The sequence below is a fragment of the Pagrus pagrus genome (assembly GCF_965226575.1).
Source record: "Pagrus pagrus genome assembly, chromosome: 11".
Taxonomy (NCBI): domain Eukaryota; kingdom Metazoa; phylum Chordata; class Actinopteri; order Spariformes; family Sparidae; genus Pagrus; species Pagrus pagrus.
The window spans coordinates 6,500,121-6,528,040 of NC_140195.1; the positions used below are offsets into that span (position 1 = coordinate 6,500,121).

At 40.9% G+C, this 27,920-nt stretch overlaps 5 protein-coding genes across 5 annotated transcripts; 1 reads left to right on the forward strand and 4 right to left on the reverse strand.

Moving 5' to 3' along the window:
* Positions 1-541: 541 nt before the first annotated feature.
* LOC311264549 (tubulin alpha-1 chain-like) lies at positions 542-2,827 on the reverse strand. Its single transcript, XM_084365499.1, has 4 exons — positions 2,717-2,827; positions 1,925-2,147; positions 1,686-1,834; positions 542-1,576 (listed from the first exon to the last, which is right to left on the reverse strand). Exons 1-4 carry the CDS (start codon positions 2,717-2,719, stop codon positions 596-598), a joined length of 1,356 nt encoding a protein of 451 aa, XP_084221625.1. The 5' UTR covers positions 2,720-2,827; the 3' UTR covers positions 542-595.
* Positions 2,828-4,920: 2,093 nt separating this feature from the next.
* Positions 4,921-7,772, reverse strand: LOC311264548 (tubulin alpha chain-like). Its single transcript, XM_084365498.1, has 4 exons — positions 7,613-7,772; positions 6,466-6,688; positions 6,225-6,373; positions 4,921-6,115 (listed from the first exon to the last, which is right to left on the reverse strand). The coding sequence occupies exons 1-4, from the start codon at positions 7,613-7,615 to the stop codon at positions 5,135-5,137; spliced, it is 1,356 nt and encodes a 451-aa protein (XP_084221624.1). The 5' UTR covers positions 7,616-7,772; the 3' UTR covers positions 4,921-5,134.
* Positions 7,773-8,565: 793 nt separating this feature from the next.
* sarnp (SAP domain containing ribonucleoprotein) lies at positions 8,566-13,455 on the reverse strand. Its single transcript, XM_084366431.1, has 11 exons — positions 13,368-13,455; positions 11,861-11,960; positions 11,694-11,737; positions 11,515-11,585; positions 10,971-11,022; positions 10,575-10,648; positions 10,358-10,395; positions 9,516-9,541; positions 9,363-9,431; positions 9,138-9,233; positions 8,566-9,011 (listed from the first exon to the last, which is right to left on the reverse strand). The coding sequence occupies exons 1-11, from the start codon at positions 13,398-13,400 to the stop codon at positions 8,970-8,972; spliced, it is 645 nt and encodes a 214-aa protein (XP_084222557.1). The 5' UTR covers positions 13,401-13,455; the 3' UTR covers positions 8,566-8,969.
* A 3,018-nt stretch (positions 13,456-16,473) lies between these two features.
* Positions 16,474-24,173, forward strand: pmelb (premelanosome protein b). The gene is made up of 12 exons (XM_084366304.1): positions 16,474-16,540; positions 18,545-18,640; positions 18,810-18,956; positions 19,665-19,793; positions 20,446-20,607; positions 20,806-21,138; positions 22,044-22,259; positions 22,428-22,565; positions 22,657-22,759; positions 22,859-23,064; positions 23,153-23,243; positions 23,727-24,173. Exons 1-12 carry the CDS (start codon positions 16,483-16,485, stop codon positions 23,887-23,889), a joined length of 1,842 nt encoding a protein of 613 aa, XP_084222430.1. The 5' UTR covers positions 16,474-16,482; the 3' UTR covers positions 23,890-24,173.
* Positions 24,174-24,732: 559 nt separating this feature from the next.
* On the reverse strand, positions 24,733-27,716 carry LOC311265728 (tubulin alpha-1B chain-like). The gene is made up of 4 exons (XM_084367693.1): positions 27,589-27,716; positions 26,167-26,389; positions 25,930-26,078; positions 24,733-25,831 (listed from the first exon to the last, which is right to left on the reverse strand). The coding sequence occupies exons 1-4, from the start codon at positions 27,589-27,591 to the stop codon at positions 24,851-24,853; spliced, it is 1,356 nt and encodes a 451-aa protein (XP_084223819.1). The 5' UTR covers positions 27,592-27,716; the 3' UTR covers positions 24,733-24,850.
* Between the last annotated feature and the right edge of the window lie 204 nt (positions 27,717-27,920).

The window sequence follows — 27,920 nt, forward strand, 5'->3', positions numbered from 1 at the left end:
GAGAAAATAAACAAGTCCAGTAAGGCAGCAAGTTTCAGGGCGTTTCTGTGTCTTACATGAAGAGACTTTGTAAATAGCTTGAGATCATTCTTCCATCTGTTGAACTGGGGTTTCACCTCCAAGTATTTGCATTCATGAATAAAATGCTTGCGCAACAAAATTATGTTAGTTATCAAGAAGTCCATGTTTTTCTCCTTCATCTATACTCCAGTTTTAGTTGACGTAACAGTCAGAGGGTGCAGTATTATATCTTTAGAAAGGAGCCATCTTTGAAATGCAGTCCAAAAGTCTTGTACAGGTTCACACTGGAAGAAAACTTGTTCTACAGTCTCAAGATCTCTCACAGAATCCACAACAGTTGTCCCAATTAAATCTCTCATGCATGAATTGGTTAGATGGATAGATGTTATTTAAAACATTTTAGTTACTTCCTTAGCCTTGGGTATGACTGGGTAAGATTCAGCCAGGACAAATGAATTAAAAAAAAAAAAAAAAAAAAGGTAATTAATGTACTAGTATATTAAAAGACAGTAAACAGTAGTGCAGTGATGAACATTTTAATAAACATAAACAAACATTAAAGATGCATGTCTGTTTAATACTCTTCTCCTTCATCATCCTCCTCCTCTCCCACACTATCAGCTCCAACCTCCTCATAATCCTTCTCCAGAGCGGCCATGTCCTCTCTGGCCTCGGAGAACTCTCCCTCCTCCATACCCTCACCAACATACCAGTGAACAAAGGCACGCTTAGCATACATCAGATCAAACTTGTGGTCGAGCCGAGCCCAGGCCTCTGCAATAGCGGTGGTGTTGCTCAGCATGCACACGGCCCTCTGGACCTTGGCCAGGTCTCCACCAGGAACTACAGTGGGCGGCTGGTAGTTGATGCCAACCTTGAAACCAGTGGGGCACCAGTCCACAAACTGGATGGTGCGCTTGGTTTTGATGGTGACGATGGCAGCATTCACATCTTTGGGCACCACATCACCACGATACAAGAGGCAGCAAGCCATGTACTTGCCGTGACGGGGGTCGCATTTCACCAACTGATTGGCTGGCTCGAAGCAGGCGTTTGTGATTTCGGCCACCGAGAGCTGCTCATGGTAAGCCTTCTCAGCAGAGATGACGGGGGCATAGGTGGCCAGAGGGAAGTGGATACGAGGATATGGCACCAAGTTGGTCTGGAACTCTGTCAGATCAACATTGAGGGCACCATCAAAACGAAGGGAGGCAGTGATGGAGGACACAATCTGACCAATTAGCCTGTTCAGATTGGTGTAACTGGGACGCTCGATATCGAGGTTCCTACGACAGATATCGTAGATGGCCTCGTTATCTACCATGAAAGCACAGTCAGAGTGCTCCAGAGTGGTGTGGGTGGTGAGGATGGAGTTGTAGGGCTCCACCACAGCGGTGGACACCTGGGGAGCGGGGTAGATGGAGAACTCCAGCTTGGACTTCTTGCCGTAGTCGACAGACAGACGCTCCATCAGCAGGGAGGTGAAACCAGAGCCGGTGCCACCGCCGAAGCTGTGGAAAACCAGGAAGCCCTGAAGGCCAGTGCATTGGTCAGCCTGAGGACAGAGAGAGACAATGATCACATATGAGATAGAGTTATGTCATTTCATTTTATATTCTGGAGCCAAATTGCCAGTGAACTTGTTCTGTTTAGATTTTACCCACCAGTTTGCGGATCCTGTCCAGCACTATGTCTATGATCTCTTTGCCGATGGTGTAATGTCCACGGGCGTAGTTGTTGGCAGCATCCTCCTTGCCAGTGATCAGCTGCTCAGGGTGGAACAGCTGGCGGTAGGTACCAGAGCGCACCTCATCTGAGCATAGATTCATTCAAAAATGAGGGTTAGACTTAATTTAAGCAAAATAAAATGATGCCATCTACAGTTTATCTAATGAGAGTTTACCAATGACAGAAGGCTCCAGGTCCACAAAAACAGCTCTGGGGACATGCTTTCCAGCTCCAGTCTCACTGAAGAAGGTGTTGAAGGAATCATCTCCTCCTCCGATGGTCTTGTCACTGGGCATCCGTCCGTCCGGCTGGATCCCATGTTCCAGGCAGTAAAGCTCCCAGCAGGCGTTGCCCATCTGGACACCAGCCTGACCAACGTGGATGGAGATGCACTCACGCTGTGGAAAACAAAAAAGGTAACTTCTTGATTTCACCATGAAGATTTGGCAGACATTTACATGTTTTAATCATTTCTACATCAGATGCTTAGACATGATTAAAAGGGAGAATACTTCTCCTATTGAGAATATCCATTACACAAGATCTCTGGAGGAGACATAACTTCAATCTGCCAAAACCAAACAGAGCTGATAGTTCTCATGCACATGAAGCTTTTTCATACCTATAACTAGATCAATACAACATAATCTTACAGATCAAGTGTTTGAGTCATTGAACAGCAGCAAGTACAGCTGAAATTAATTATAGGTTCAACCTTAACCTTCTCATAACAATCAATCTCCGCTACACTTGATATTCAAAAGTGTGAAATAACATGAAAACACAAATCAGAGTTAAGTGCTTCCTTCATACCAGACCTCTCTTTTGGGGTAACATAAGCAAAAGCTAAAAGCACAACAATAAGCTAACAATGATTAATAGGTTTTAATGACTAAACTGATGTGGATTGTAGACTGATGAAAGCTATTCTTATCAAAATGAAGAGTTACTGTTATTCCATACTCACCATGTTTCCTGACACTGTGTCTAAATGGGTAGAAAATGAGGATGAAGAGACTAATTGTGTTCTTACAGCAGTATTTTAAAGCTGACCTGTAAGAAGCTACTCAGAAGTGTTGCAGGGTGGGGCTTTTTAAACATGCATTACGCTGGGAAAGAACAGCTTATCCGATTGGTTGAGAGTCACACGAGCTCTTTTGCTATTGGTTAAGCCAAAACATTCACAGAAAGCACAGCAGGTGTTATTGATAACATTAATCACGGCTCCATGGTTCTGTCCCAGTCAGCCATGTCAGTGTGATAGTTGTTTTCTCTAACTTAAACTCTCAAGTTTAAATGTTCAGTTTATATAATCAAAAATGCAGACCTCAATATTTATATATATATATACTTATATATATATAAGTATATATATATATATATATATATATATATATATATATATATATATATATATAAATATATTTAAAAAAACGTATATGCACTTGTATGTTCTAAGCCCTAGCACTTAAATCATAACACTTATGTACTTAAGGTATCCTTGATAAATAGCAGCTACTATGCTCAGATGAGCATTGCAGCTGTAGCTAGTAGCTTGAGATGGTGACATCTTACAAGTACCTGGGAGTTCACCTGAACAATGAACTGGACTGGACTCATCACACTGCAGCAACATACAAGAAAGGTCAGAGCAGACTCCATCTGCTGAGGAAGCTCAGGTCCTTTGGAGTGCAGGGGGCACTCCTGACTTCTGTCTATGACTCTGTGGTGGCATCAGCCATTTTCTATGGAGTCTGCTGGAGCAGCAGCATCTCGGCAGCAGGCAGGAGGAGACTTGATACACTTATCAAGAAGGCCAGCTCCATCCTGGGATGCCCTCTTGACCCAGTGCAGGTGGTGGGAGAGAGCAGGATGATGGACAAGCTGTCATCGCTGCTGGTGAATGAGTCCCACCCACTGCAGGACACTATCACAGCACTGGGCAACTCCTTCAGCAACAGACTGATACACCCAAAGTGTGTGAAGGAGAGGTATCGCAGGTCCTTCCTTCCTGCTGCTCAGTCTACAATCTGCTCCCGATAGACCTCACTCTGCACTCTGCACTGTCAATTTTCTTAATACCCATATTTATTATTTATATTGTAAATAAAAATTCACTGCTGTTAATTTTGTACAATATCATGTTTATATGTGTGTACAAGTCTATTCTATTTTATTTCTTACCTTTTTAATTTATATTGTTAATTTTTGGCCATTGTTATTGTTTTTTGTAAATATTCTGTCCTTTGGCTGCTGTGGCAAACACATTTCCCCGTTGTGGGACAATAAAGGAATACTAATCCTGATTCTGATTCAGGCTTGATTTTCATTCTTACTTTACTGACGGTGATATGTTGTGGTTTCTTTCTTGTGACAAATGTACTTATTGCAAGACGCTTTGGACAAAAGCGTCTGCTAAATGCCCTGAATGTAAATGTATATATATAAATATGTAAAGTCTGTTTCAGAGAGGGATCACTCCTCAGTAAGTTGAGGTTTCCTCCATTTTTTCCCCCTGTTAAAAGGTTTTTTCCCCTCAATATGGCAAGTCTTTAAACACTGGAATCAAAGGTCTAAGGACGGAGGATGTTGCCCGCTGTGCAGACTGTAAAGACCACTGAAGCAATAGGATGTTGATTTTGGGCTATATAAATAACATTTGATTAGATCATAAAGCATGAATATCAACGTCACTCATTACCTCTGCCAGGGACGTTATGTTATGTATTATGTTAGTATATTCATTATCTATTGGATATTGCATTCCTATGCGTCAAGTTAAAAAAAAAAAAATCAAAATTTCAATTTTGGGGGGAATTGAAGAACAAGTCTTTCAAAAACATGCAAATAAATACGCAGCAGCTTCCATATTACTGTTATAAAACACAAGTTACAATCCAAAATGAAATGTTTGCCAAGAGTTCATTGAAGGGGTATATCTAATTCAGAATGAGGACACTAATGAGACTTTGCAGTAGATGCCTAGGAAATGAACTCAATTAATTTTTCGTGCATGAAACTGTCAATACTCTAAAAACGTAATTATATCTACAGTATAAATAAGCCTACATTTTGTTTTCATATTAACATGTCTACTTCAGAAGTCAAAATCAGAGACTGCCTGAAATGGTAAAAGCTAATAGAGTTACAATACAAAGACTGCAAAGTGAAATAGTTTTATGAGATTTATTCAATCCAAACAATGACAGATACAAGTAAAACACAAACGGAATATTATACATGTGAAAAACAGAACATTTCACATGTAAATACATAGAAAAGTTATTATGCATGTATCAGGAACTACACTTTCAGGTTCAATTTACGTAGGCCTATTCCTCAAGAACACATTGCAATGAGTTATTTCCTGTTTAACTAATGCCTTTTAATATTCCTCTCCTTCTTCCTCATCCTCACCCTCAACTGAGTCGACACCAACCTCCTCATAATCCTTCTCCAGAGCGGCCATGTCCTCTCTGGCCTCGGAGAACTCTCCCTCCTCCATACCCTCACCAACATACCAGTGCACAAAGGCACGCTTAGCATACATCAGGTCAAATTTGTGGTCGAGCCGAGCCCAGGCCTCTGCAATAGCGGTGGTGTTGCTCAGCATGCACACAGCCCTCTGGACCTTGGCCAGGTCTCCACCAGGAACTACAGTGGGCGGCTGGTAGTTGATGCCAACCTTGAAACCAGTGGGGCACCAGTCCACAAACTGGATGGTGCGCTTTGTTTTGATGGTAGCAATGGCAGCATTCACATCTTTGGGCACCACATCACCACGATACAAGAGGCAGCAAGCCATGTACTTGCCGTGGCGAGGGTCGCATTTCACCAACTGATTGGCTGGCTCGAAGCAGGCATTGGTGATTTCTGACACGGTAAGCTGCTCATGGTAAGCCTTCTCAGCAGAGATGACGGGGGCATAGGTGGCCAGAGGGAAGTGGATACGGGGATATGGCACCAAGTTGGTCTGGAACTCTGTCAGATCAACATTGAGGGCACCATCGAAACGAAGGGAGGCAGTGATGGAGGACACAATCTGACTGATCAACCTGTTCAGGTTAGTGTAACTGGGACGCTCAATGTCAAGGTTCCTACGACAGATATCGTAGATGGCCTCGTTATCGACCATGAAGGCACAGTCAGAGTGCTCCAGGGTGGTGTGGGTGGTGAGAATGGCGTTGTAGGGCTCCACCACAGCGGTGGACACCTGGGGAGCGGGGTAGATAGAGAACTCCAGCTTGGACTTCTTGCCGTAGTCGACAGACAGACGCTCCATCAGCAGGGAGGTGAAACCAGAGCCGGTGCCACCGCCGAAGCTGTGGAAAACCAGGAAGCCCTGAAGGCCAGTGCACTGGTCAGCCTGAGGACAGAGAGAGACAATGATCACATATGAGATTGAGTCATGTCATTTAATTAGTTATTCTGGAGCCAAATTTGCAATTAACTCGTTCTGCTCTGATTTTACCCACCAGTTTGCGGATCCTGTCCAGCACCTGGTCGATGATCTCTTTGCCAATGGTGTAGTGTCCACGGGCGTAGTTGTTGGCAGCATCCTCCTTGCCAGTGATCAGCTGCTCAGGGTGGAACAGCTGGCGGTAGGTACCAGTGCGCACCTCATCTAAAAAAGAAACAAAAACAGACATTGCATCAGATTGGTTTACAATGATCATATATTTTCTAAATTAATGCTCATCTAGGAGTCAAACTTACCGATGACAGTGGGCTCCAGGTCCACAAAAACAGCTCTGGGGACGTGCTTTCCAGCTCCAGTCTCACTGAAGAAGGTGTTGAAAGAATCATCTCCCCCTCCAATGGTCTTGTCACTGGGCATTTGCCCGTCCGGCTGGATCCCATGTTCCAGGCAGTAAAGCTCCCAGCAGGCGTTGCCAATCTGGACACCGGCCTGACCAACGTGCACTGAGATACACTCACGCTGTGGAAGGGGGAAAAAAAAGATAGAAAATTATAATAAAAATAAGCTGGACTGTCTGAAGAAAGTTATAGTAGGAATTGTAACTAATCAGAGACTGAAGGCTACTCATCACATGATGAGGACTTCTCTACAGCTAGTGCAATATCTGAGGAGGAAAAAGGCTCTTTTGTAGAGAACCAGAGACTAGATCATCATGACTAATCCTGTCACCTTATGACATGTTGCACAGTCTGTTAACCTGTGAACAGAACACCCTACAGAAAACATTATATTGTAGTGTACTGGACAAACATAATTCACCATAATCTGAGTGGTTTCCCTCTCTCTGACAATTGACTGGTGGGCAATGCCCCCTTGTAAGCGTTAGTGTTTAACCATGACAACGGAGAATTGGGAGGGGCTAAGGTTAGCAGTTTTCTCGCTGTCAGAGTTCCGGTTTTAGTCAGAATTAACGGCTAAATAAACTTAGTCAAAGAGAGAAGTTGTTCGCCTCCCGTTTTCCACAACTTCTACATTGGATCACGTCGGGGTCACCAATGTAGCTGTGTTTGTTTTGTTTTGTCGACCTCGCAATGATACCTCATAAAATATTTAAATAAAAGGCCGTTAAGGATGCTAGTGAGTAGGTTTTCTTTGAAAAGCCTGTCGTCGCAGTTTCATAACGGCCAGGCCCCTTCAAACGGGCGGTAAAAAAGAGGAATGTTTCAGGATGAGAGCCGTTGGCCTTCAAAACAGGATAAATCAGAAGCCGTCAGCCCGACTGAGCGTTTGAACAGTTAACATTTTTTTTCTATTTCCAACTCCCTGTCGAGTTACAGATTAGTCACCAGATTTTCAGTCAAAACGACGAAGATGAAGATTAACCGTCCTCCATTTTAACGTTTTCTGTCGAATCAATAAAAAAATATATCTATTCAAACTCACCATGTTTCCTGAAACTGCTCGGTTTGTAGTTTGGATTAACAAAGTGGAAGAGACCACGTTAACTCTTACAGTTCGGCCGTAATGGGTCCTTTGTAAGAAGTAACTGCGGAGCTAATGGCGGGCAAGGTTTTTTATACTGTCTTAACCGCCGGAAATGTGCTGATAAATCCGATTGGTTGCCAGAGTCACATGGGGGGATCCTATTGGCTAAAATTAAACACTCGTCTTCCGCGATGACATGGCACGAGGTCTTGTCTGAGCTCCTAATAGGTCCATGGCTCTGCGACAGTAGGCTTCAGCCAGGAAGTGAATATCTTTTAAAGGGGTTTTTACATGGATCTATAATACATCCATGGGTTTTTACAGCTTTACTCTTTTGTATTGCCTCTATTATTATTTATGCGTCTTTACAGACTCACTGTATTTAACTGTATTATTCGTTGTTCCTTTTATGTCATTTAAAATCAGCTGTTTGTCTGCTTTTAACCAACAAACGGCAGTTGAAGTCCTCAGCAGTGGTGGAGAGTGACTAAGTGCATTTACTCAAGTACTGTACCTAAGTACAATTTTGAGGTTCTTGTACTTTACTTGAGTATTTCCATTTTCCACTACTCTATACTTCCAATTCACATTTTAGACGCAAATATTGTACCTTTACTCCACTGACACCTTTAGTTAATAGTTACTTTTCAGATTGCAGGCTGTCATTTCATTTGGTGTTTTTTTTTTTTTTAGGAATGATGTCCCAGAACCTGTGTAATTTATAGATAACAATGTCAATAAAAGGTTTGCATGAGACAGATGTAGGACTGGTAAAATAATACAAATTGATAATTATTACTCCAATGGTGCAACTAAATATTGAACGGTCTCTATGGCCAACTCCAAGTGGGTAATAAAGATGTACAGACATTTAAAAAACAACAAAAAAGACAGAGCAAACCAAGCAGATATCAAAAATTGAAAACAATTTATTTTAAATCACAAAATGTTATAAAATGGACAGATAACTGAAGTAGTGAACCAATGAAATACCAAAAAGAAAATTACAGGCTGTCTGATAAATCAAAAGTACAATTAAACACTTACAGTACACACAAATAAGTGAGTTACATCATTTAAACGGATTAGCATTATTTCTAATTAACCACAGATTTGAGACTCAGTAGATAATTGACAGATTTTTCTGTTTGTTTGTTTTCCAAACCTTTTTCGTCACAAACGTATCTTTGTATTTAATTATACTTTTGATTTAAAGGAATCCTATGCACAAAATTTGTCGTCTTCGGGAACCTCTGTTGTGCAGTCATGAAAATGCTTTACAAAAAAAAGAAAAAGACAAGCTCCTAAACATCATTCACACAATTCCAAATCTTTCGGCACGCTTCATCTTCTTCGCCTGTAGAAAGAAAGAAAAACATTGACATTTATAAAAAAAAGTTACTGCATTGTGATGAAATATAACTGATCTCCATTGTCATCAAAGTCAAACGACAAAAATGGCAGGAATGGAAAGAAAACATACCTCGACATCGGCTGAACCAACTGAACCACCTGAAGCTGCACTTGTTAAGGCCCCAAACCTCTCCTTTCTCTTTTTCAGCTTTTCATCCTCTTCAATCTGGAAAAAACAAAACACTTTAAAGCCAAATTAAGACTCTAGAAGAGCAGGGAACATATTTAATCAACAGAAACTGTAGAAATTGAAGTTAAACCATGAATATCTGCGTGCACTCGAGCTCAAAGTCACCTTTTGTGAAACGGATGAAACGTTCATGCCGAATCTTTCCGCTCTCTTCTTCAGCTGATCGACGTTCACCTTTATGAGACACAAAAATGCCTCCATTAACTTCATTGCATGAACTGGAGGAATGAAGAAATGTGTTTACTAGTCAATACTTACAGGGGCTTTACTGTTAGCAGCAACGCCTGTTTGGGAGACAAATGGATAAAATTGTGAAGTGAGAAGCGGCAAAAAGATTTATCAGGTCATTGAGTTACATTGTTGGCACTTCAGATTGTGTTTTCTACAGGGTTGAATGCTGGGGAATGAGATTACGTTTCCAAGTAAATGATTCCTGATGAAACCTGTGATTGTTATGTGTCTGAGTATGTGTCTGTATGTACCTGTGTGATCACATACTGAAGACTATTGTAAGGACCCAAATAAAAAAGCATTCCTCAGACCATACACTATCACACAGCTGTCGCACAATTATAGCTCAACTTTAAATTCTATTACAGTAATAAAACTGAATCAACTTTTCAGCTGCAGCTGTTTCTTACAGTTACCTTTAAAGCTAAAATACCAGCACACAGTCCAGCTCTGTGGTTAAGCATGTTTAAAAATTAATAATGATAATAAAATAGTCTCCTAATCCTGAAAACACAAACACTACAACAAGGGGGCTGCATGTGACCTTTGGGATGTACTATTCTGATTCTGTAAAACTGTCATCTCAAAGTTAGCGCACTTTTCACAGGAATTGTTCTTCTACCACATCATCTGATGGTTATGAAAGAACAACTTAAACTAGCAATGAACGTCATTTCATGATTGGTTATCCAGGGCTTCCTTCATGGTGAGAAATCCCAAACTGCGCAAAGACTGATGTATTCCTAGGAAGCAATCATTATAAAACCAAAGGAAACCCTTCAACCCAAGTTCTCTATACATACACCTTTGTTCTATTAAGAACATAGAAAATTCAGTTTAGTGAGAATGAGTGAAGAAAGACAACGGACCTGGAGCGGGGCTGGAAGTTTCGGCTGGTAAGCCAAACCTGAAGAAAAGGAGCATAATCATTTAAACATGACTATTTACCTTGACAATTCCTATAAGTAAAAACTAATTTATACCAGCTCAAATGAATGATGGCCAAAATTACAACAATTAAATTCAAGTTGTACTAAACTGTATCCTTTCACAGACACTCAAAGAAGGAGTCTGGTGAAGTCTTACCTTGCCGCACGTATGGCCTTTTTGCTTTCAGATGACGCAGGCATGTTGAAACGTTCAGCTCTCTTCTGTAGTCTCTGCACAACCAAAGGTGACATTTGAAATCAGAACACAAGCTGCTGGCTGAGGTGGTGATTTTGTTCATGATTACATGTAAAAGTGAAATAACTCTAATATGTACTATTACAGAGTTCTTTGGTTTTACACCATCGCACACTTGTGCAGATGAAGTGCGTATGGAAGTTCCTGTTGGACAAGCATGCAACATCACGTTTTGGTGTGTTTTTGAAATTTCAGATAATTATAACTCCTACACGTGACAGTGATCGCTGAATTAAAACACTTGGATTATAATGCTTCAAATCAATTTATTAGTGCATGCAAACATGTCATACGTACTTCACTGGAGGATGATGGAGGAGATATTTTCACCACCTTCTTATCAGCAGGTCTGAAAGAAAAAAGTGAAATGAGTGAGGATTAATTAGACTTGTGTGGTGAAAAGTAATGAACCATTATGAACCTTATAAACAAAGGGCTGATGCACTCTTAGAGCTTTATTTTGTAGAGTTTTGTTTTTATGATGAACTCCTGTACGTAATATGTTATGTCAATGTTGTATTATTTTAGGATGATGTGTACTGGTTGTGTTGACTACTGTTGCAAACCAAATTGCCTCTTGGGGACAATAAAGACTGCTCAATTATTTTTATATCACGTAGACCTACCCTCACGTGCGGCCATTTAGAAAAGAAGTATGCATATTGGGCGTGACATAAATTCTAGTCACACAGCCCAGTCCTAGGTTTAAGACTGTCACTTATTGTGTAGACATTATTAAAAGGAAAAAAATAATGCAACGTTTTAGAAAATAACTCGCAGATGAACACATTTGATTTGGTTTGTTTGTTAAAAAGCATGTACACTAACGTGACAAACTTACGTCTCAGGATCAGGAGACTCAGACTCCTTGTCATCTTTTACACTGTTGGCAGTCTCAACTTTAGTGAAGTCCTAAAAAGGAAAATAGAAACATTTATCACTACCTCACAAAATGGTCCAACAAGGTCTAAGAAGGCAAGTTAAAGAGCTCACATCATGAAATATCAGTAATCACATTACCTCAGTATCCTCTGCCAGCACGTCATCTACATCCACATCTTCCTCTGTTGTAAGGATTAGGGGATAAAGAAAATTTCAGGAAGTATGAAGAATATACAAAGTCTCATCATCATTTGAGAACTGCCAGGTCTAAAGTGTGTCACAATCTGAAGGGTATTTTGCCTCACCATGCTCTTCCAGATAGGCTTGCAGTCGGGCAATGAGTTCTCCTTTGTTTCCCTTGGTGTCCAGGCCTCGGGCCTCACACTCCTGCCGCAGTTCAGCAAGCTAAAACATTGGGAGAAACAGAAAGAGTACTTTAAATATATCAAGCACCATTTACCAACCTTGCTTTGCTTTTCATCAGGGGCAATTTCTGTTTTACAATGTAGCTCTAAACAAGGGAGTTGCCAAGTTGATGTAGAACTTAGGTTTGAAAATAACAAATTATCATTAACATCGAAGGATGTGATAGGTAACATTTATTGCATTAAAAATGTCTCAAATGACTGGACCATTGCTGTGTATTTTGTTGAGCCGTGGACTAATAATATGCTAACTGTTTCCAACAGTATTCAAACTCAGAGAAATCAGGATTTCTTTTGCTAAGGCAGCGATGTGTTTCAATTGGTCACCTGCCACTTTAACTTCCGGGAGAGTCAGCGAACAAGACTAAACATAACGTGAATAAAACTCTACACCATTTTCATCAGAAAACATTTCTGCTTGAATCACATAGACAGATTTTCATCCGCAATGTTGGTTGTTATCAATGACGACAGCACCTCACATGACGCAATGCTATTTATGTCTTTTTGTTATGTTCTGAGAGGGGCCTGGTTGCAGAAATCACATACTGGGCATTTAATGTTATAATTATTCCCATGATTAATCATTTGGTCTGTAAACATTTGCTCTTGTCTTTTATTATTTTAAAATGTTACTAACACAAATCTTTTCTTCACTGAGAAGATGGAACTTGGCAATGTTTGAAAAAAATATGTACTTAATAAACTAAGTATTATTAAAATAGTTGCTAATAAATTATGTGTCTAAGGATTTTAGGGACTTCTCGTCAATGTTGGCTTAAAACTTGAGTTTAAGATGATTCTTCAACTCGGAAACAAGAAGGTTATGAGACACTGAACTAAACTCTTTAGTAGAAAGTGAATAAGTTTAGTAAATACACTGAAAACAATTATAGTAGAGGAGTTGCAGTCTTCTACACAGCTTATAAACGGGACAACAAGGTGTTTTAGTGGATCAGAGTTTCGCTAAGATCAACGATTTGACTGACGGAGTTCAACCCGTTTAACCAGTGACGTTACTTTAATTGGACCGGACATGTTAGGGCGCCTTTTTACCCAACACGAGCAGCAACATTTGCAGTTTTAACCCAACAGTACACCTTTATCTTTTAATTTAAATCACTTCCCAGCTGCCCGTTTAATCTAAAGCAACGTGTTTAACTTATGTCGTTACGGTCGGCTAAGGTTAGCTTCGCAGCTGAATGAACAACGTGAACACACGCCGGTTATTTGCCTCCACAGCCGGTGGAGCCATTTTGTTCTTCAAACCTCACAGTTATCCGTAAGCTCGCGCTCTGGTCTTATAATTAACAATTCATAAAACACATTGTTTGCTCATAAAGGTACCTAATGTGTTAAATAAATACATATTTAAGACTCCGCCAACCTTCAGTTTCTGCAGCTCTATCACTTCGGCCATCTTTCTTTGTTGATGTATTACTTCCTCCAATCAAAGTGGAGCGGCTCTACTTCTGAGCGCCTCAACTGTGGCTCACTTATCGAACAGCGCCTCCTGCTGGACAGTCAAAATGACATTTAATTTGTTTGTTTTTACAAGAGTTTTTATTATAATTTCTGTTTTGTTTTTGTCTCTTTCAGGTGTATAACAACAGCTACAGACTGAATAAACTCATCAAAAAGGCAGGGTCTGTTGTTGGCTCTAAGCGTGTCACCCTGGAGGAGGTGGCGGAGGGCAGGCTGCTGGCAAAGTTGCTGGCTGTCATGGACAATGCCTCTCATCCCCTCCACAAAACTCTGGACAAGCTTAAGAGCAGCTTCAGCTTCAGCCACAGACACATTAAATTATTTTTTATTATTTTACTACTTATCTATCTAAGGACTTTAGGAGTGTCTAACCCTCCCTAATCCTCGCCCTTTGACAATTTCCAATTCAAATCTATGTTTCCTGTTGTTCATTTGGCTCTTTTTCCACAGAGGACATGTTGACATGTCCCAGTACAGAAAGCACAGGTGTAAATAATAAAAAGAATGATGGCTGAATTTAATCCAGTTGTTTTAGTTTCAGTGTCCTGGTACCGTTCATGCTGACTCATGGTCATGTTGTCATGACTCGTGAACAGATCACAGCCATTGTTAATGTTATTAGTAACACCTGTGATGAGTCAATATGTCTACTGGAAAACAAGACCTGTGTTATAACTTATGAACTGGTATAGGACTAAATGAATTATTTCCTTCATCTTTTTTATACTTAGTTTCAAAAATTAGCCAGATGCTACATAGCATATTGAGGGAGTTCTCTACTAGTTTCAGTCAACAGAGCGCAGGAGGTTTTAAAGCTCATCTTGGGGTTTGGATAAATGAGGGATATAAGACAACTTTAAAACTGTGAACTCCTGACCTCTTTGTCTAATTTCAATATGTTTTAGTCGCATAAAAGTTCATAAAAGCTACTGTTAACCATTGTCAGTTTTTACCTATAGAAATACACATGAATATGTGTAATGTCAAACTATGGTTTACAGATGCTTTTGTCTACCCTCGGTTTGCTATGATAACCTAACTTTATCCAGGTTTGATTTTTATAATCTAATGCAAAAATCGATTAAATAGTACCGAGATTTCATGTTGTACAGTATGCTTCATTATTTTACTATTATCACTATTATGTACAGACACGTACATGCATGTTGAGGCCTGAATGGGAGTTCAAGGGTTCACGACAGATGAAACAGGCTTTAAAAAGGATTTGCTGTGAATGCTGACATTGTTTAAAAAGAGGTTTAAACAGTGTCACAGTTTGGCATATGATATGGAGACAAAAAATCTTTCAACAGTTACTTTATAGTCCTTGGGGGTAGAGGGACAAAGCCGGATGAATTTAGGGAGTCACAAGTGCTTCAATAATCCTCATTAAGGCTACATTCCTCCCATTTCTGTTCTCCAGGCACGGCCTTGTTCGAATGACACAGATATGAAAAACTCCCTGTTACACAAATATTGAAACATTTACATTTTATCATATTTAAGAGGAGAATTTTTAGCTGCGGATCTAAAGTACTTTTTCTATGACGTGGGTTTGACGGCAGATAACCATCAGTAGCGACAGTATTTCAGAATAAATCCGCACATAATTAGGAACAATAAGACGGGCAAGTCCAAATGGGTCAGGTGATTTGAGCAGAGATTTAGGTGACTATTCAGACTGTGTTGAAAGCACATGCTTTGTGGAACTAACACCCCAGACCCCCTAAAAAATCATGATAATGTAACCCTCATGATCTGAATATGATCCTGTGGTATTGCACTGGGCTTTAAACAATCTAAATAAAATAATTGTTTCTCTAAATGTATACATTTTTTGTTGTTTGCATTAGAGTTATTGTATAAGGTTGGTAATGTTTTTAAAATATTGACTTAAAAGCTGATACAATGCCTCTTCACGCATATATAATCATACTCAAAACATAATCTGCCTAAAGCATTGAGTTTAAAGGTGCAATATGTAAGAATTTCAGTTGAAAATGTTACATTTTTACTAAAATTATCAACAGAATATGAAGAAAAAACAGTTTTGACATAACGACGTCAGAGATAACTACTGAAGTTAGCATGCTAACCAGCTAGCCCCAGCACGTTTGGGTCCAAAGCTCCTGTGCTAGCAGTGTAAACACATTCCCTGAGTCCTCCAAGCTACCCTGGACTAGCTGCACAGCTAACAGAGCTAAGCGGCTAACAGCAGCAGCTAGAAGCAGTTGGCGGTTACATTAGTGATAGGCTGCCCCCTATTCCAATTCTTACATATTGCACTTTAAATATTTTAATTGCATGTACATGTTCCATCAATTTCTATTATGTATGTTCAAGATAAAGGGTCACATTGAACACAAATTAAAGGTGCAATATGTAACAAAACAAATAGGGGGCAGCACATCACTATAGAGCGATCGCTAACTGCCGCTAAGTGCAGCTGCCATTCGCAACTTAGCTCAGGTGGCCGTGCAGTTAGCAGTCCAGACTAGGAGTTCGAAGAAGCATTTTTATATTTTAATTCAATAGATGTAATAAATTAAAACTTCTAGATATTTCATAACTCTTGCTATGACATATAAAACTACAATATGTTCCTCTCTGAGATGTAGTGAAGTACAGATATATAAAGAAGCATAACATTGCTGAGTACAGCTTTATACTCACATTTGCAGAATATTTATTTGAAAGTTATTTCTTTTGTTCGTTTTCTGCACTCGAGTTCGTCTTGTGATCCAAATTCTGTTGCCATGCAAAAAAAGGAATTTTGCATTTCTTAAGTGATTATGTGGCGCTTTCTCTACTGTACGTGCGACCGTAATCCGCCGGACGAGCTTTTACTGTAAATACACAAATCACGACCTGATTGGAGGAGGGTCTTGCTGCGGGGCCTAATGAGGAAGGAGGCGTTTCCTCAAAGATGTGAGGTCAAACATAGAGTTTATAAAGCTGGTTTTCTGCTGCCTGGTGCTCACAAAAGGGATACTTCTTAAAGAGGAGGGGCATTGACAATGCGGACGTCTGCTGTACTGTTGGTGTTGCTGGCTGTAGCTTCACACACTGTGGCAAGTAAGTACAGAAAAAACATTTTAAACTGAACTTTGCATTTCACAATAATGAGAGAATGTGTCTGAATTGACTGATGAGGCTGCAGATTTCAAATTCATCCTTTACTTTACTCAAAGCTAAAAAGTATTTCAGAGTCAAAGCAAGAAAAAGAGATCGTTTACTGTATTTAAATGGGATCAATAAAGTTAAAGTGCTCACGATTCAGGGAAAAAACCCTGTGAATGTTATAATTCACAATGTATTATATTATTATTACTGATGCATTAAAGGAGCAGTTCACCCAAAAACTAAAATTCAGTCATCATCTACTCACCCCCATGCAGATGGAAAGTCATCGGAAGTTTTATAGTCCACAAAACATTCCTGGAGCTTCGCAGCAAAATAGCGTTGCAGCATTTTTGTTTGCTGCAACGCTATCTTGTTTTAAAAGGTAAAAGATCCCAAGCTAATTTGAAAAGTTATTTTCACGCTTCTTAAAACTGAAATTTGAACTGAGGCTGCTAAGCTAAAAGCTTCGGCGTGCACCCCATCTGAAGTGGGTGCAAGAGCTCGACCACATGTCAGGAGTGTAAATAATGTCTCAGGGCTTCGAAAGGCCAGACGAGCTCTATGGAGCCATTTTATGTTTTATATGGAGCCTGTTTCTTGTTTTTTCGCTGGTTTTCTGTGAAGCTCCAGAAAGGTTTTGTAGACTATGAAACTTGACCCAACTTTCCGTCCGCATGAGGGTGAGCAGATAATGACCGAATTTTCATTTTTGGGTGAACTTATCCTTTAATGTGTAAGTAGCATTTTCGTGTTGAAATTTGTCGAGACTGAGAAACATGTAAACACCTTTATGTAAACTATTGGGTAGTATCATCATCAATAACAATATATCGTACTTTATAAGATGATCGTGTGTTTTTTGTATGTAAAGTATCCATTTGTAGCGTAAAGTAAGTAAGCTGTAAGTGAAAAGTGCAAGATTTCCCTCTGAAGTATACACATAAAGTAGGGCAACATGGCAAGACATGTGGAAAGTTCCTAAACTGTATACTTAAGTACCATATTAAGGTACTTAGTTAGTTTCCACCACTGCTTTTTAACAAACAGTACTTCAGACAATATTAAAGCGTCAGCTCTGAAAATCAAAGTTTCCCTGAGGCTCCCTTTAGTTTTTAACAGAATTAAGAAATTAACAGAAAGTCAAAAATTAAGTCTGATTCCATTACCATTATTTTCATTTCTTACATGAAAGTAAATCCAGTTTTCTAATAATGTAGTTCTGCAAATGTTTTAGCCTGTAAGATCCAGATATTTTTCCCACGACCTCTTTACTCAACCATGCATGAATCTGAACGACCCAGAATGTGACCTTTGTAAAGCAAAGCACTGGCTAGTCATCATAATCCTACACACGTACATTTGAAGGAGACTAGAAAAATGAACACACCCTTTAGCAGTCTGGGAAACAGACAAAAACATCATCTAACGGATGGAAAGATATATTTCTAGACATGCAAATAGTAACACCTTTCACCATTTGGCATCCACTTCAACCAAAAATGGGGAGTGATTACTATAATACAGGCACAATTCATCATCACATTCAAAAGTCTGGTTCAGCTGATAATAAGCTTTGTTGTCTGCGTTCATATTTAATCCAAATTCAGCCCTGTGACATTGTTAATCTGTGATAAAATCATGCACACGCTCAGCTGAGCGTCACATGAGGGGGATTGAAGGGACAACAGACTCAAAATTGGCAATAAAAGACCCTCGTTTGAGCTTTGGTGGGCATCACAAGTCACATTTTAGGACTTAAAAGTATCTTTAAAGTATAGGAATTTATGAATTTCAGCTGACCATCTGCGCACTGGCCCCTAGAATTAACTGGAACTGATTAATTGATTTTAAGTGTACCAATTGAACATCATCTTTTTTTTCCCTACACAAAAATTAGAAAGTTCATCTCAGGAAACACTTTATAACAATATAATATATTCATGCTTGGTGTTTCAGAGCCCAGAAACCGCTTCACTCGCTATCCATCATGGAACACTAAGATGTACCCAATCTGGAAAGATGGAGACCCACGATACAAAGACTCCTGGAAAGGTATCTGTTGAAATGTTGTTGCCATAATCACGGATTATGATTTTCAACATTAAATTATCTCGGGGACATTTTTGTGAAGGACTGATTTACCTTGAACTGATGACATGGTCGAGGCCACCAGGGTGCATCGTCACCTTATACTCTGTGTCGTCCTGTCTTCTTCATCCAGGTGGAAGAGTTTCTTTCAATGTTGGGAACGATTCACCAACTCTGACTGCAGCCAAAGTCACCTTCACCATCGACCTGGAGTTCCCACACAACCAGAAGGTGCAGCCTGATGGAGACGTTGTGTGGGCCAAAGACTGCACAGTCAATGGTAACACACCCTGTGCACACACACAGAGAGACACAATGGTGAAATGCTATACACACACTGCACAATACACACTTTACTGTATTTTTAAAGGTTCAACACTTTAGTCCTCACTGAAATATCTCAACAAAATGGAGCCCATAAAGTCCTATACCTGTAATATCAATAATAGACAACCATTTAAGCAACTTTAAAATCATCTTAATCTTATACTATTACTACAAACATCCCATTATATATGAATCAATGACTTAGACAGATAAGTGATTATTATGTTTATTTTATAGGGGAGCCTATGGTTTCAAAGTGAGGTATTAAAAGCAATTTTCTGGTGATAAATGTACTTCACGCTAAGTATCAAATGTACAAGTTAAAGTAAATTATACATACAGTTACATGTATGTACTGTACTACCTAAAATTATCAAGTACATGTAGGCTAGTGGAGTAAAAGTATTTTTAGAGTAGCAAAAAATAGAAATATTCAAGTTTAGTACCTCAAATTGTACTTGAGTACTAGCTACACTACTCACTAACTTAGTTACTTTCATTCACTTCCTGTTAAACACCTGTATGTTAGCAGCATCCTCATTAGCCTGTTAGCATTAGCATGTAGCTCAAAGTGCAGAGCTGCTCCTGATAGCCGTCCGTGTGGCTGTAGAGTGGTTTAAATGTCTTTGTCGCTCACATATTGCTCTTTCTCCTGATACAGGAACAAAGTACCACGAGTCTGAGCCAGTATACCCAACTCAAAACACGGACTGGGAGGCTGTTTTTCCTGATGGGGCGCCAGTTAAGAAGGACAAGAAGCCAAACTATGTGTTTGTCTGGAAGACGTGGGGTGAGTGGAGCCTTCGTCTCTCTTCAGATGTCTCTAAATTATGTTTTTTTTTTCTGAGGGTCACTGAGTTTCTTATGTCACATGACATGACCTGAAATATGACCCTGGGTGGATTATGTATGAGCCTCATCATATGATCAGATTATGTCACTTCATTTGTCCACAACCTCAAATCCTCAACACAAACAATCCATGACTTTGGGATTCAGATTTTGCATATCTTGAGGATTCATTGAAATTATCCCCAATGTGACTGTTAAGAAGAACTTCACATAATTACTTTTTAAGCTGTTCATTGTGTTGTCCATGATTTTATAACTCATGTAAGTCAACTAAGTAAGTTTGGACCCTGAACGCATCATACAAACATTTTAAATCATTCCTCTAAACACACTTTAAAGCTGCTTTTATCCCCTGAATTCAATGTTTTCATCTTTGTTTTATTCGGGTTTTACTTATTTTTATCCTCTTGTGTTTTTCCTTCTGTTTTCTTTATCTTTATATTTGTAATTCCCATTGTAATACTTGCTTTTCTTTGTGACTCTTTCATTGTTTGCTGTGTCGTACGTATGCACAGCACTTTGTAACTCAGGCAGGCTTAGTGTAGGCCTATCACATAGTACTCATGAGGCTCTGGGTGCTCATTCGACAGGTCAGTACTGGCAGGTGGCAGACGGACCCTCCTCCTCCCTGACCATCGATACAGATGACATCCCGCTGGGCTCCTACACCATGGACATCGTCATCTACCACTACCGCAGCAAGGAGAAGTTCATTCCTCTGGGATACGCCTCCACTCAATTCTCCATCACTGGTGAGTTAATCTTTTTTAAGAGGAGAGAGAAAACGCCTTCTGTTTTTCTGTTTCAAATATTCTGTATTATGAGGCACTTACAACTACATTAATCTCTTTTTAAATAATATAATAAAATGCATAAGGGAAGGCTGAAAAAAACTCCAACTCCAGGTATTGCCATGAATTGTTGAAGTCATTGATTTGTGTTCTCCTCAGATCAAATCCCCTTCGCCGTCTCCCTGGACCAAGTGAACGACATCGTGGCCGGAGACATGCGTTTCATCCAGAACAGAGCGATCGCCTTCACCATCACCCTCCACGACCCCAGCGAGTACCTCAGCAACGCAGACATCACCTTCAACTGGGACTTTGGGGATGAGAGCGGAGCCCTCATTTCCAGAGAGTTGACCGTCACTCACACATACATTACCTCTGGCTCATTCAAGCCTCAGGTGGTGATCCAGGCGGTCATCCCAGATAAGGCCTGCGACCCTCCAGTTGATCCCCCGACCAAAGCTCCCGGGCCACCTGCTGATCAGGGAACCACAGGTAGGGACAGATGCTGCAGTTCAGAGTAACTTTTAGATTTCCATTCATGTGATCATTCATTGAGCTAGTAAACGATAAACTTTGCAAAACAGCTACGACAAATTCCAAATTATTCATGCCTTCTTGTAAATTTGGCACCAAATGTAACGCATAAAGTTGTTTATTTCCCTGTAAAAAGTCTACATGCCAACATTTAGCAGCTGTTTCAACACTGTTTCAACTGATTTCACCTTTTACACTAAATTTCTGAAAGAAAATAACATGATATTGATGGTAAACACATTAAATTCTACAAATACAGTAAACAGTAACCAATACAGGCTACTTCCGTGTTGCCTGTGGAGAAAGTCACCAGATTCCATAAAAAAACTGCACAATTTTGTGAGTTTTTGAGTTAGGAGAAACTTTATAAACTGTATGAAACGCTGTCTGACAAATTCTTAATCATTCGCACTTTCTTGTAAATTCGGCAAATGTCATACATGAAAATATTTCTTTCTTTGTGTTAAAAATATTGTGTCCCTATGTCCCAGTCATATGTTTTTTCGTCATAGATGCCATATAACACGGGTCAGTGAGATCCGATTACAAGTGGACACTTAAGATGTGTGTCGAGACATGTTTGATGCCAGGTGTGAAATGACGGACTGACAGCTGTCCACTTGTGATCGGATCACTCAGGCTGGATGTTAATACCAGGTCTGAGAAGGCCTCTTGACTGCGGTGGTGTTGATTTTGATTTTAAAACACACTGAAAGCTTTTGAAGCATTTTTCCGAAAAATGTCCAACTATTCAGTCTAAGCCAAAAATATAAGAATATATACAATATTCTGTACCCATGTACCTCAGCTCCACATATCTTATTGAAGCACAGACCTGACTCATCAATCTTCCCTGTATGTAGTGAAAGCTGCTGTACTGGTGTCTGCTGCCCCCATACTGGTTTCCACCAAGGCAACTGTCCTGAATGTCAACATGGTTCCTTCAGACACCGAGGAGGACAACACTGAGGATGAGGCCTCCACTGCCTCCAATGCTCAGCCTGCCCAGGAAGCACCCGCAGTGGCCAAGACTCCCTCTCCTGTCAACAATGAGATGCCAGCTGACAGTGAAGCAGCAGGTAATCTTGGTGTATAGTTTATCAGCACTGCCTAGCTAAGACAGTTTGATCAGAGTTTGGTGAGACGCCCCTCACTCGATCCAAGACGGAGAAAATAATCTTAATTTGCACCACATGCAGTTTTTTTTACGATCAATATACTCACTTCCTGTTGTTTAATCTCATCAGGTGCAAAGCAAACAGTGACACTGACAGGCCGAGCCACAGTGGTCGTAGTAGCTAAGAGGGATGCTGACGATAAACCCTCCGATGACGACTGTGTCATATATCGTTACGGCTCCTTCTGCACCGGCATTGAAGTGTTTGGTGAGTTTCATCAATGTTACATTCATTAAAATGTAACATAAACAATTAAGATGACTGTCAGTGATCCTTTCCCTCTTGTCTTTGTCTTCAGAGGGCATTGAGAAAGTAGAGATCGTACAGATGGACAATGCTGTGATTGCAACACCTGAAATGGACAAAAATGTTTTGGATATCACTGTTACCTGCCAGGGAAGGTGAATACTCCTGCAATTTATCGAATAATCCAAAATTCTGTATCTTGTAAAAGCATTATCTTGTTTATTTTGACTCACTGGAGCATCTTCTTCCTCCAGCCTTCCTAAAGAGGTGTGCAGTGTGATTCTGGATGCAGAGTGCTTGAAGCCCATTCATACAGCGTGCAACATGGTGGAGCCCTCCAAAGAGTGCCAGATGGTGTTACGTCACTTCTTCAATGACTCTGGTGTCTACTGCGTCAACGTGTCAATGGCCAATGACGTCAGTTTAGCTGCCACCAGTGCTAAAGTCAACGTCGACATTGGTACGCAGCATTGACCACCGTGCAAAAGTCCACAAATGAGTGCATGTCTGCTTTGTCCTGCTTCTTCACAATGTGATCTTTGTTTCAGGTTCAGGTCTGTCCTCGCCTGGCACCATCGCCATGGTCATGGGTGTCCTGGTTCTCGTTCTAGCAGTAGGGATAGTCGCATATTCTTACAAGTAAGAACTGACTTTCTTTGTAGATATCATTTTTTTTAATTTATTTCAATCTAAAACAACCTAATTTATTGACTTAAAAGGAAAAAAATCTGGTGATATTCTATATATGTTCACAACTTGTCACAAATCCCAAGAAAACTACATCACCCACTCCCTGATACACCCTCAGAATAGTTTGGTTTATGCACAAACACTGCTCGGTGAGGGTTAGAAAAAGATATCATAGTGATGAGTCATGTAATGAAGTGTAGTGTGCCAGATTGCAGCTGGACCCTTCTTACTTAAAAGGCAAAAACATGTCAGTGTGACTTGTTTTTAAGATTCACGTCTTCCTCTGAGAGCAAAAAATAGTCGTGTTAGTCATTTTGTTTTCTTTCCAAGATATTTTGTGGAAAATTTTAAAAAACATAAAACATTACCGGCCTATCTGTAAAGCACATGTAATTTAAACAACGTGTTTGGATTTTGTGTTTTACTCAACAGGCGCTTTAAGTCCTACCGTCCTCTGAAGGAAGACATGATTATGTCTGCAGGCCAGCAGCCCAGCCGGGCTCACAGCTGCTCTGGAGCCTCCATGTTCTGGAGTCTTCTGAACAGACGGGGAGCTGTGGACAACTGTCCTCTGCTGCAGGAAAGGCCGGTGTGAGCCATCGCCAGCCTCTTACAACCAAATGCAAAACCAGGCAACCTATGATTTGCAAGTTAAAGGCACCTTTGAGGTCTTTTTATACTTTTTTTTTTTTTTTTTTTTACATGTTTTCTAAATAACACATTCATTTGTAATATTTGGGTTTTCAATCGAATGTTTTCCATTAGACATGCTCAGATCTTTTGTACCTATTTGAAGCAGGTTTGGTTGTACACGTGTGTGCTTTGATTTGGATAAAACTGAATTTGTGTGTTTTTTTCCAATAAACTTTGCTCAAAACAGTTGTGTACTCTTGTTTTGCTGTGATTCTAACTGATGAAGCAGCTACACTAGTGTTGTAAATGAGATGAACTCCTTAATCCCATCCAAAATAATCTGATGCTGGGTTTATCCATGATCCATGATATAACACTGACAGCCAAAAAGACTTCTCCCATCCCTCGGTAGTAAGCACAATCTTGATAGTAACAGATTTTGTTCAAAATAATCATCACAAATCATGTTATGATTTCAAAACCATGCACAGAAATCTTATTATACCAACTGAGATGAGACATTAGCATGTACATTTTCATAAATGAAACCATATTTCCTGGATAATCAGGGATTGGACTGCAGTTGAGAATCCATAGCTTCAACATGCTAACTTAATTAGCCTTATAGTTGTTTATTCCTGTATATACACCATATGCTGCACAATTTAATAAGAAAACACTTAAATTTGTGGTGTTATAAGTCTATAACTTGAATACATAGGATCTCCAAGATTCAGAATGTCAATACTTTGTATGACTATACACCAAAAATATATTAAGGTTGAATTAACGAAAGACAAACAGATTCACGTGTCATAGGAACTTTATTTAGAACAGAGCCAAACTGGTAATTGATAGACATATGTTTGGAATGCATTCAAGAACACATTGCAATCAATTATTTCCTGTTTAACTAATGCCTTTTAATATTCCTCTCCTTCCTCCTCTCCCTCACCCTCAATGGAGTCGACTCCAACCTCCTCATAATCCTTCTCCAGAGCTGCCATGTCCTCTCTGGCCTCGGAGAACTCTCCCTCCTCCATACCCTCACCAACATACCAGTGCACAAAGGCACGTTTAGCATACATCAGATCAAACTTGTGGTCGAGCCGAGCCCAGGCCTCTGCAATAGCGGTGGTGTTGCTCAGCATGCACACAGCCCTCTGGACCTTGGCCAGGTCTCCACCAGGAACTACAGTGGGCGGCTGGTAGTTGATGCCAACCTTGAAACCAGTGGGGCACCAGTCCACAAACTGGATGGAACGCTTGGTTTTGATGGTGGCAATGGCAGCATTCACATCTTTGGGCACCACATCACCACGGAACAGCAGGCAGCAAGCCATGTACTTGCCGTGGCGAGGGTCGCATTTCACCATCTGATTGGCTGGCTCGAAGCAGGCGTTGGTGATTTCGGCCACTGAGAGCTGCTCATGGTAAGCCTTCTCAGCAGAGATGACGGGGGCATAGGTGGCCAGAGGGAAGTGGATACGGGGATATGGCACCAAGTTGGTCTGGAACTCTGTCAGATCAACATTGAGGGCACCATCGAAACGAAGGGAGGCAGTGATGGAGGACACAATCTGACTGATCAACCTGTTCAGGTTGGTGTAAGTTGGACGCTCGATATCGAGGTTCCTGCGACAGATATCGTAGATGGCCTCGTTATCTACCATGAAAGCACAGTCAGAGTGCTCCAGGGTGGTGTGGGTGGTGAGGATGGAGTTGTAGGGCTCCACCACAGCGGTGGACACCTGGGGAGCGGGGTAGATGGAGAACTCCAGCTTGGACTTCTTGCCGTAGTCGACAGACAGACGCTCCATCAGCAGGGAGGTGAAACCAGAGCCGGTGCCACCGCCGAAGCTGTGGAAAACCAGGAAGCCCTGAAGGCCAGTGCACTGGTCAGCCTGAGGACAGAGAGAGACAATGATCACATATGAGATAGAGTTATGTCATTTCATTGGATATTTTTGCAATTAACTCGTTCTGCTCTGATTTCACCCACCAGTTTGCGGATCCTGTCCAGCACCAGGTCGATGATCTCTTTGCCGATGGTGTAGTGTCCGCGGGCGTAGTTGTTGGCAGCATCCTCCTTGCCAGTGATCAGCTGCTCAGGGTGGAAGAGCTGGCGGTAGGTACCAGTGCGCACCTCATCTAAAGGAGACAAAAACAGCTATTGCATCAGATTGGTTTACAATTATTAGATATTTTCTAAATTAATGCTCATCTAGAGGATACTTACCGATGACAGTGGGCTCCAGGTCCACAAAAACAGCTCTGGGGACGTGCTTTCCAGCTCCAGTCTCACTGAAGAAGGTGTTGAAGGAGTCATCTCCTCCTCCCAGAGTCTTGTCACTGGGCATCTGCCCGTCAGGCTGGATCCCATGTTCCAGGCAGTAAAGCTCCCAGCAGGCATTGCCAATCTGGACACCGGCCTGACCGACGTGGATGGAGATACACTCACGCTGCGGACACAAAAAACCAGGGAGGTTATTCACCTGTCTCAATCTAGTTTTTTTTAATTTCACACTCATTTCCAGACACTGCTGGCTTTTTTTTTTACATGTTAAATCGATAATTAAATGCATATTTACATTGGGAACATTGAGCTGCTCCCCCTGTCTGAGTTGAACAGTCGGTGCAGCAGCAGCAGCAGCAGGAGGAGGAGGAGGCACCTCCCTGCGCCACAGTCAGTCAGCAGGGGACAAAAAAATGCCTGACAGCAGCCCCCACCGAGGCAGGAGGACGCTGCTCTCGTCTTTCCTACAGTCTTTTTTGTCCTCTTGTCTTTTCATCCCACACTCTCTCCCTCTTTTGCAAGCACGGGCACGAATGCAAATTCACGTGCGCGTGGCTCGCGCACACCACCATTCTGGAATATTCCACTGGCTCTCGTGCCTTGAGGACGCACAATCACAGCGGAGGATGCTTGAGAAACAAAAACATCAATCCATCCCCTCCAGTCACATCTGGGTCATTTTGTATCGTGGAAATCTTCATGTGGTGCAAATTTAGTTATGTCTCAGGTGAAACCAATCGATAAGTGGCTGTATTATTTGGATTTCGTGTTTCAAAGGGTACCACTGTGCTGCAATGAGTTTTAAAAACTGAGATTAGGATTAATTAGCTGCTGGATCATGTGAATTAGAAATGATTAGCTGCAGTCTTCTCCATCCACCCCCACGCCAACCTGCCCCTCCCTGCATTGAACCGGTGCAGGGCATTTTTTTTGCAAGGTGACAGATTCAATTAAAGATTAAATTTGAGTACAAAATAAAAAAAATATATATTTGAGAAAACAATGCATTTTTTGTGTGAAGTAAATCAGATTCATCCTCCTGATTGTCTGCTACTGGAGCCAAGTCGGTGCATTGTTCTCATCTCCAGACACACAATAACAATCACACTGTGCCAGTGCTGCAGAACAAACCCGTGTGTCAACACTAACATTACACTCCGTCCCTCAACACGACCGCAAGCAGCGTTTAAAACTGAAGTCACAGCGACTAAAAAACGCGCTGAAGCTGCCGGGCGCTCATCGTCCTGAGGTGGGAAATCCTTCACGGCGTCGTCTGACAGCCGAGACGAGCAGCAGCCGCTTCACCTTCATTCCTACCTCACAAAAAAATATCTCAAGACACACGTATGAGGAAGATTTACCTACCATGTTTTCGTCTGAGGTTTCAAAGAGGAAGAGGAGAAAGAGAAAACGTGAAGAAAAAAGGCGTTAAAAACGGTGCGTCGCGTGGTGTACCCAACGGGGTCGATGCAACAACTGCTGAATGGGAGGGCGGCGCTCTCCGGTTTATATACGCAGGGCAGGGGATTTGCTTCTGTGCACTGAGGGGAGAGAAAAAAAAAAACCTTTTACTACCGCCATTTGATGATGCTGCTTCAAACACAGCCTACTATTCTGTCTTCCGCATTCAAATATGCAAATAATCATCATTAAAACGTCTATTGTAGTGCTTCACGGTCAGATAAATCATCCTTGAC

Coding starts and splice junctions, on each gene's coding strand:
- LOC311264549 (XM_084365499.1), bottom strand. Junction 1,835..1,924: donor CCTGGAGCCTTCTGTCATTG/GTAAACTCTCAT, acceptor ATCTATGCTCAG/ATGAGGTGCGCTCTGGTACC. Junction 1,577..1,685: donor TGGACAGGATCCGCAAACTG/GTGGGTAAAATC, acceptor CTCTGTCCTCAG/GCTGACCAATGCACTGGCCT.
- LOC311264548 (XM_084365498.1), bottom strand. Junction 6,374..6,465: donor CCTGGAGCCCACTGTCATCG/GTAAGTTTGACT, acceptor TTTCTTTTTTAG/ATGAGGTGCGCACTGGTACC. Junction 6,116..6,224: donor TGGACAGGATCCGCAAACTG/GTGGGTAAAATC, acceptor CTCTGTCCTCAG/GCTGACCAGTGCACTGGCCT.
- sarnp (XM_084366431.1), bottom strand. CDS start 13,400: ATGGCCGAAGTGATAGAGCTGCAGAAACTGAAG. Junction 11,961..13,367: donor TAGAGCTGCAGAAACTGAAG/GTTGGCGGAGTC, acceptor CCAATGTTTTAG/CTTGCTGAACTGCGGCAGGA. Junction 11,586..11,693: donor TGCTGGCAGAGGATACTGAG/GTAATGTGATTA, acceptor TTTCCTTTTTAG/GACTTCACTAAAGTTGAGAC.
- pmelb (XM_084366304.1), top strand. CDS start 16,483: ATGCGGACGTCTGCTGTACTGTTGGTGTTGCTGGCTGTAGCTTCACAC. Junction 18,957..19,664: donor CAAAGACTGCACAGTCAATG/GTAACACACCCT, acceptor CTCCTGATACAG/GAACAAAGTACCACGAGTCT. Junction 23,244..23,726: donor ATAGTCGCATATTCTTACAA/GTAAGAACTGAC, acceptor TTTACTCAACAG/GCGCTTTAAGTCCTACCGTC.
- LOC311265728 (XM_084367693.1), bottom strand. Junction 26,079..26,166: donor CCTGGAGCCCACTGTCATCG/GTAAGTATCCTC, acceptor TGTCTCCTTTAG/ATGAGGTGCGCACTGGTACC. Junction 25,832..25,929: donor TGGACAGGATCCGCAAACTG/GTGGGTGAAATC, acceptor CTCTGTCCTCAG/GCTGACCAGTGCACTGGCCT.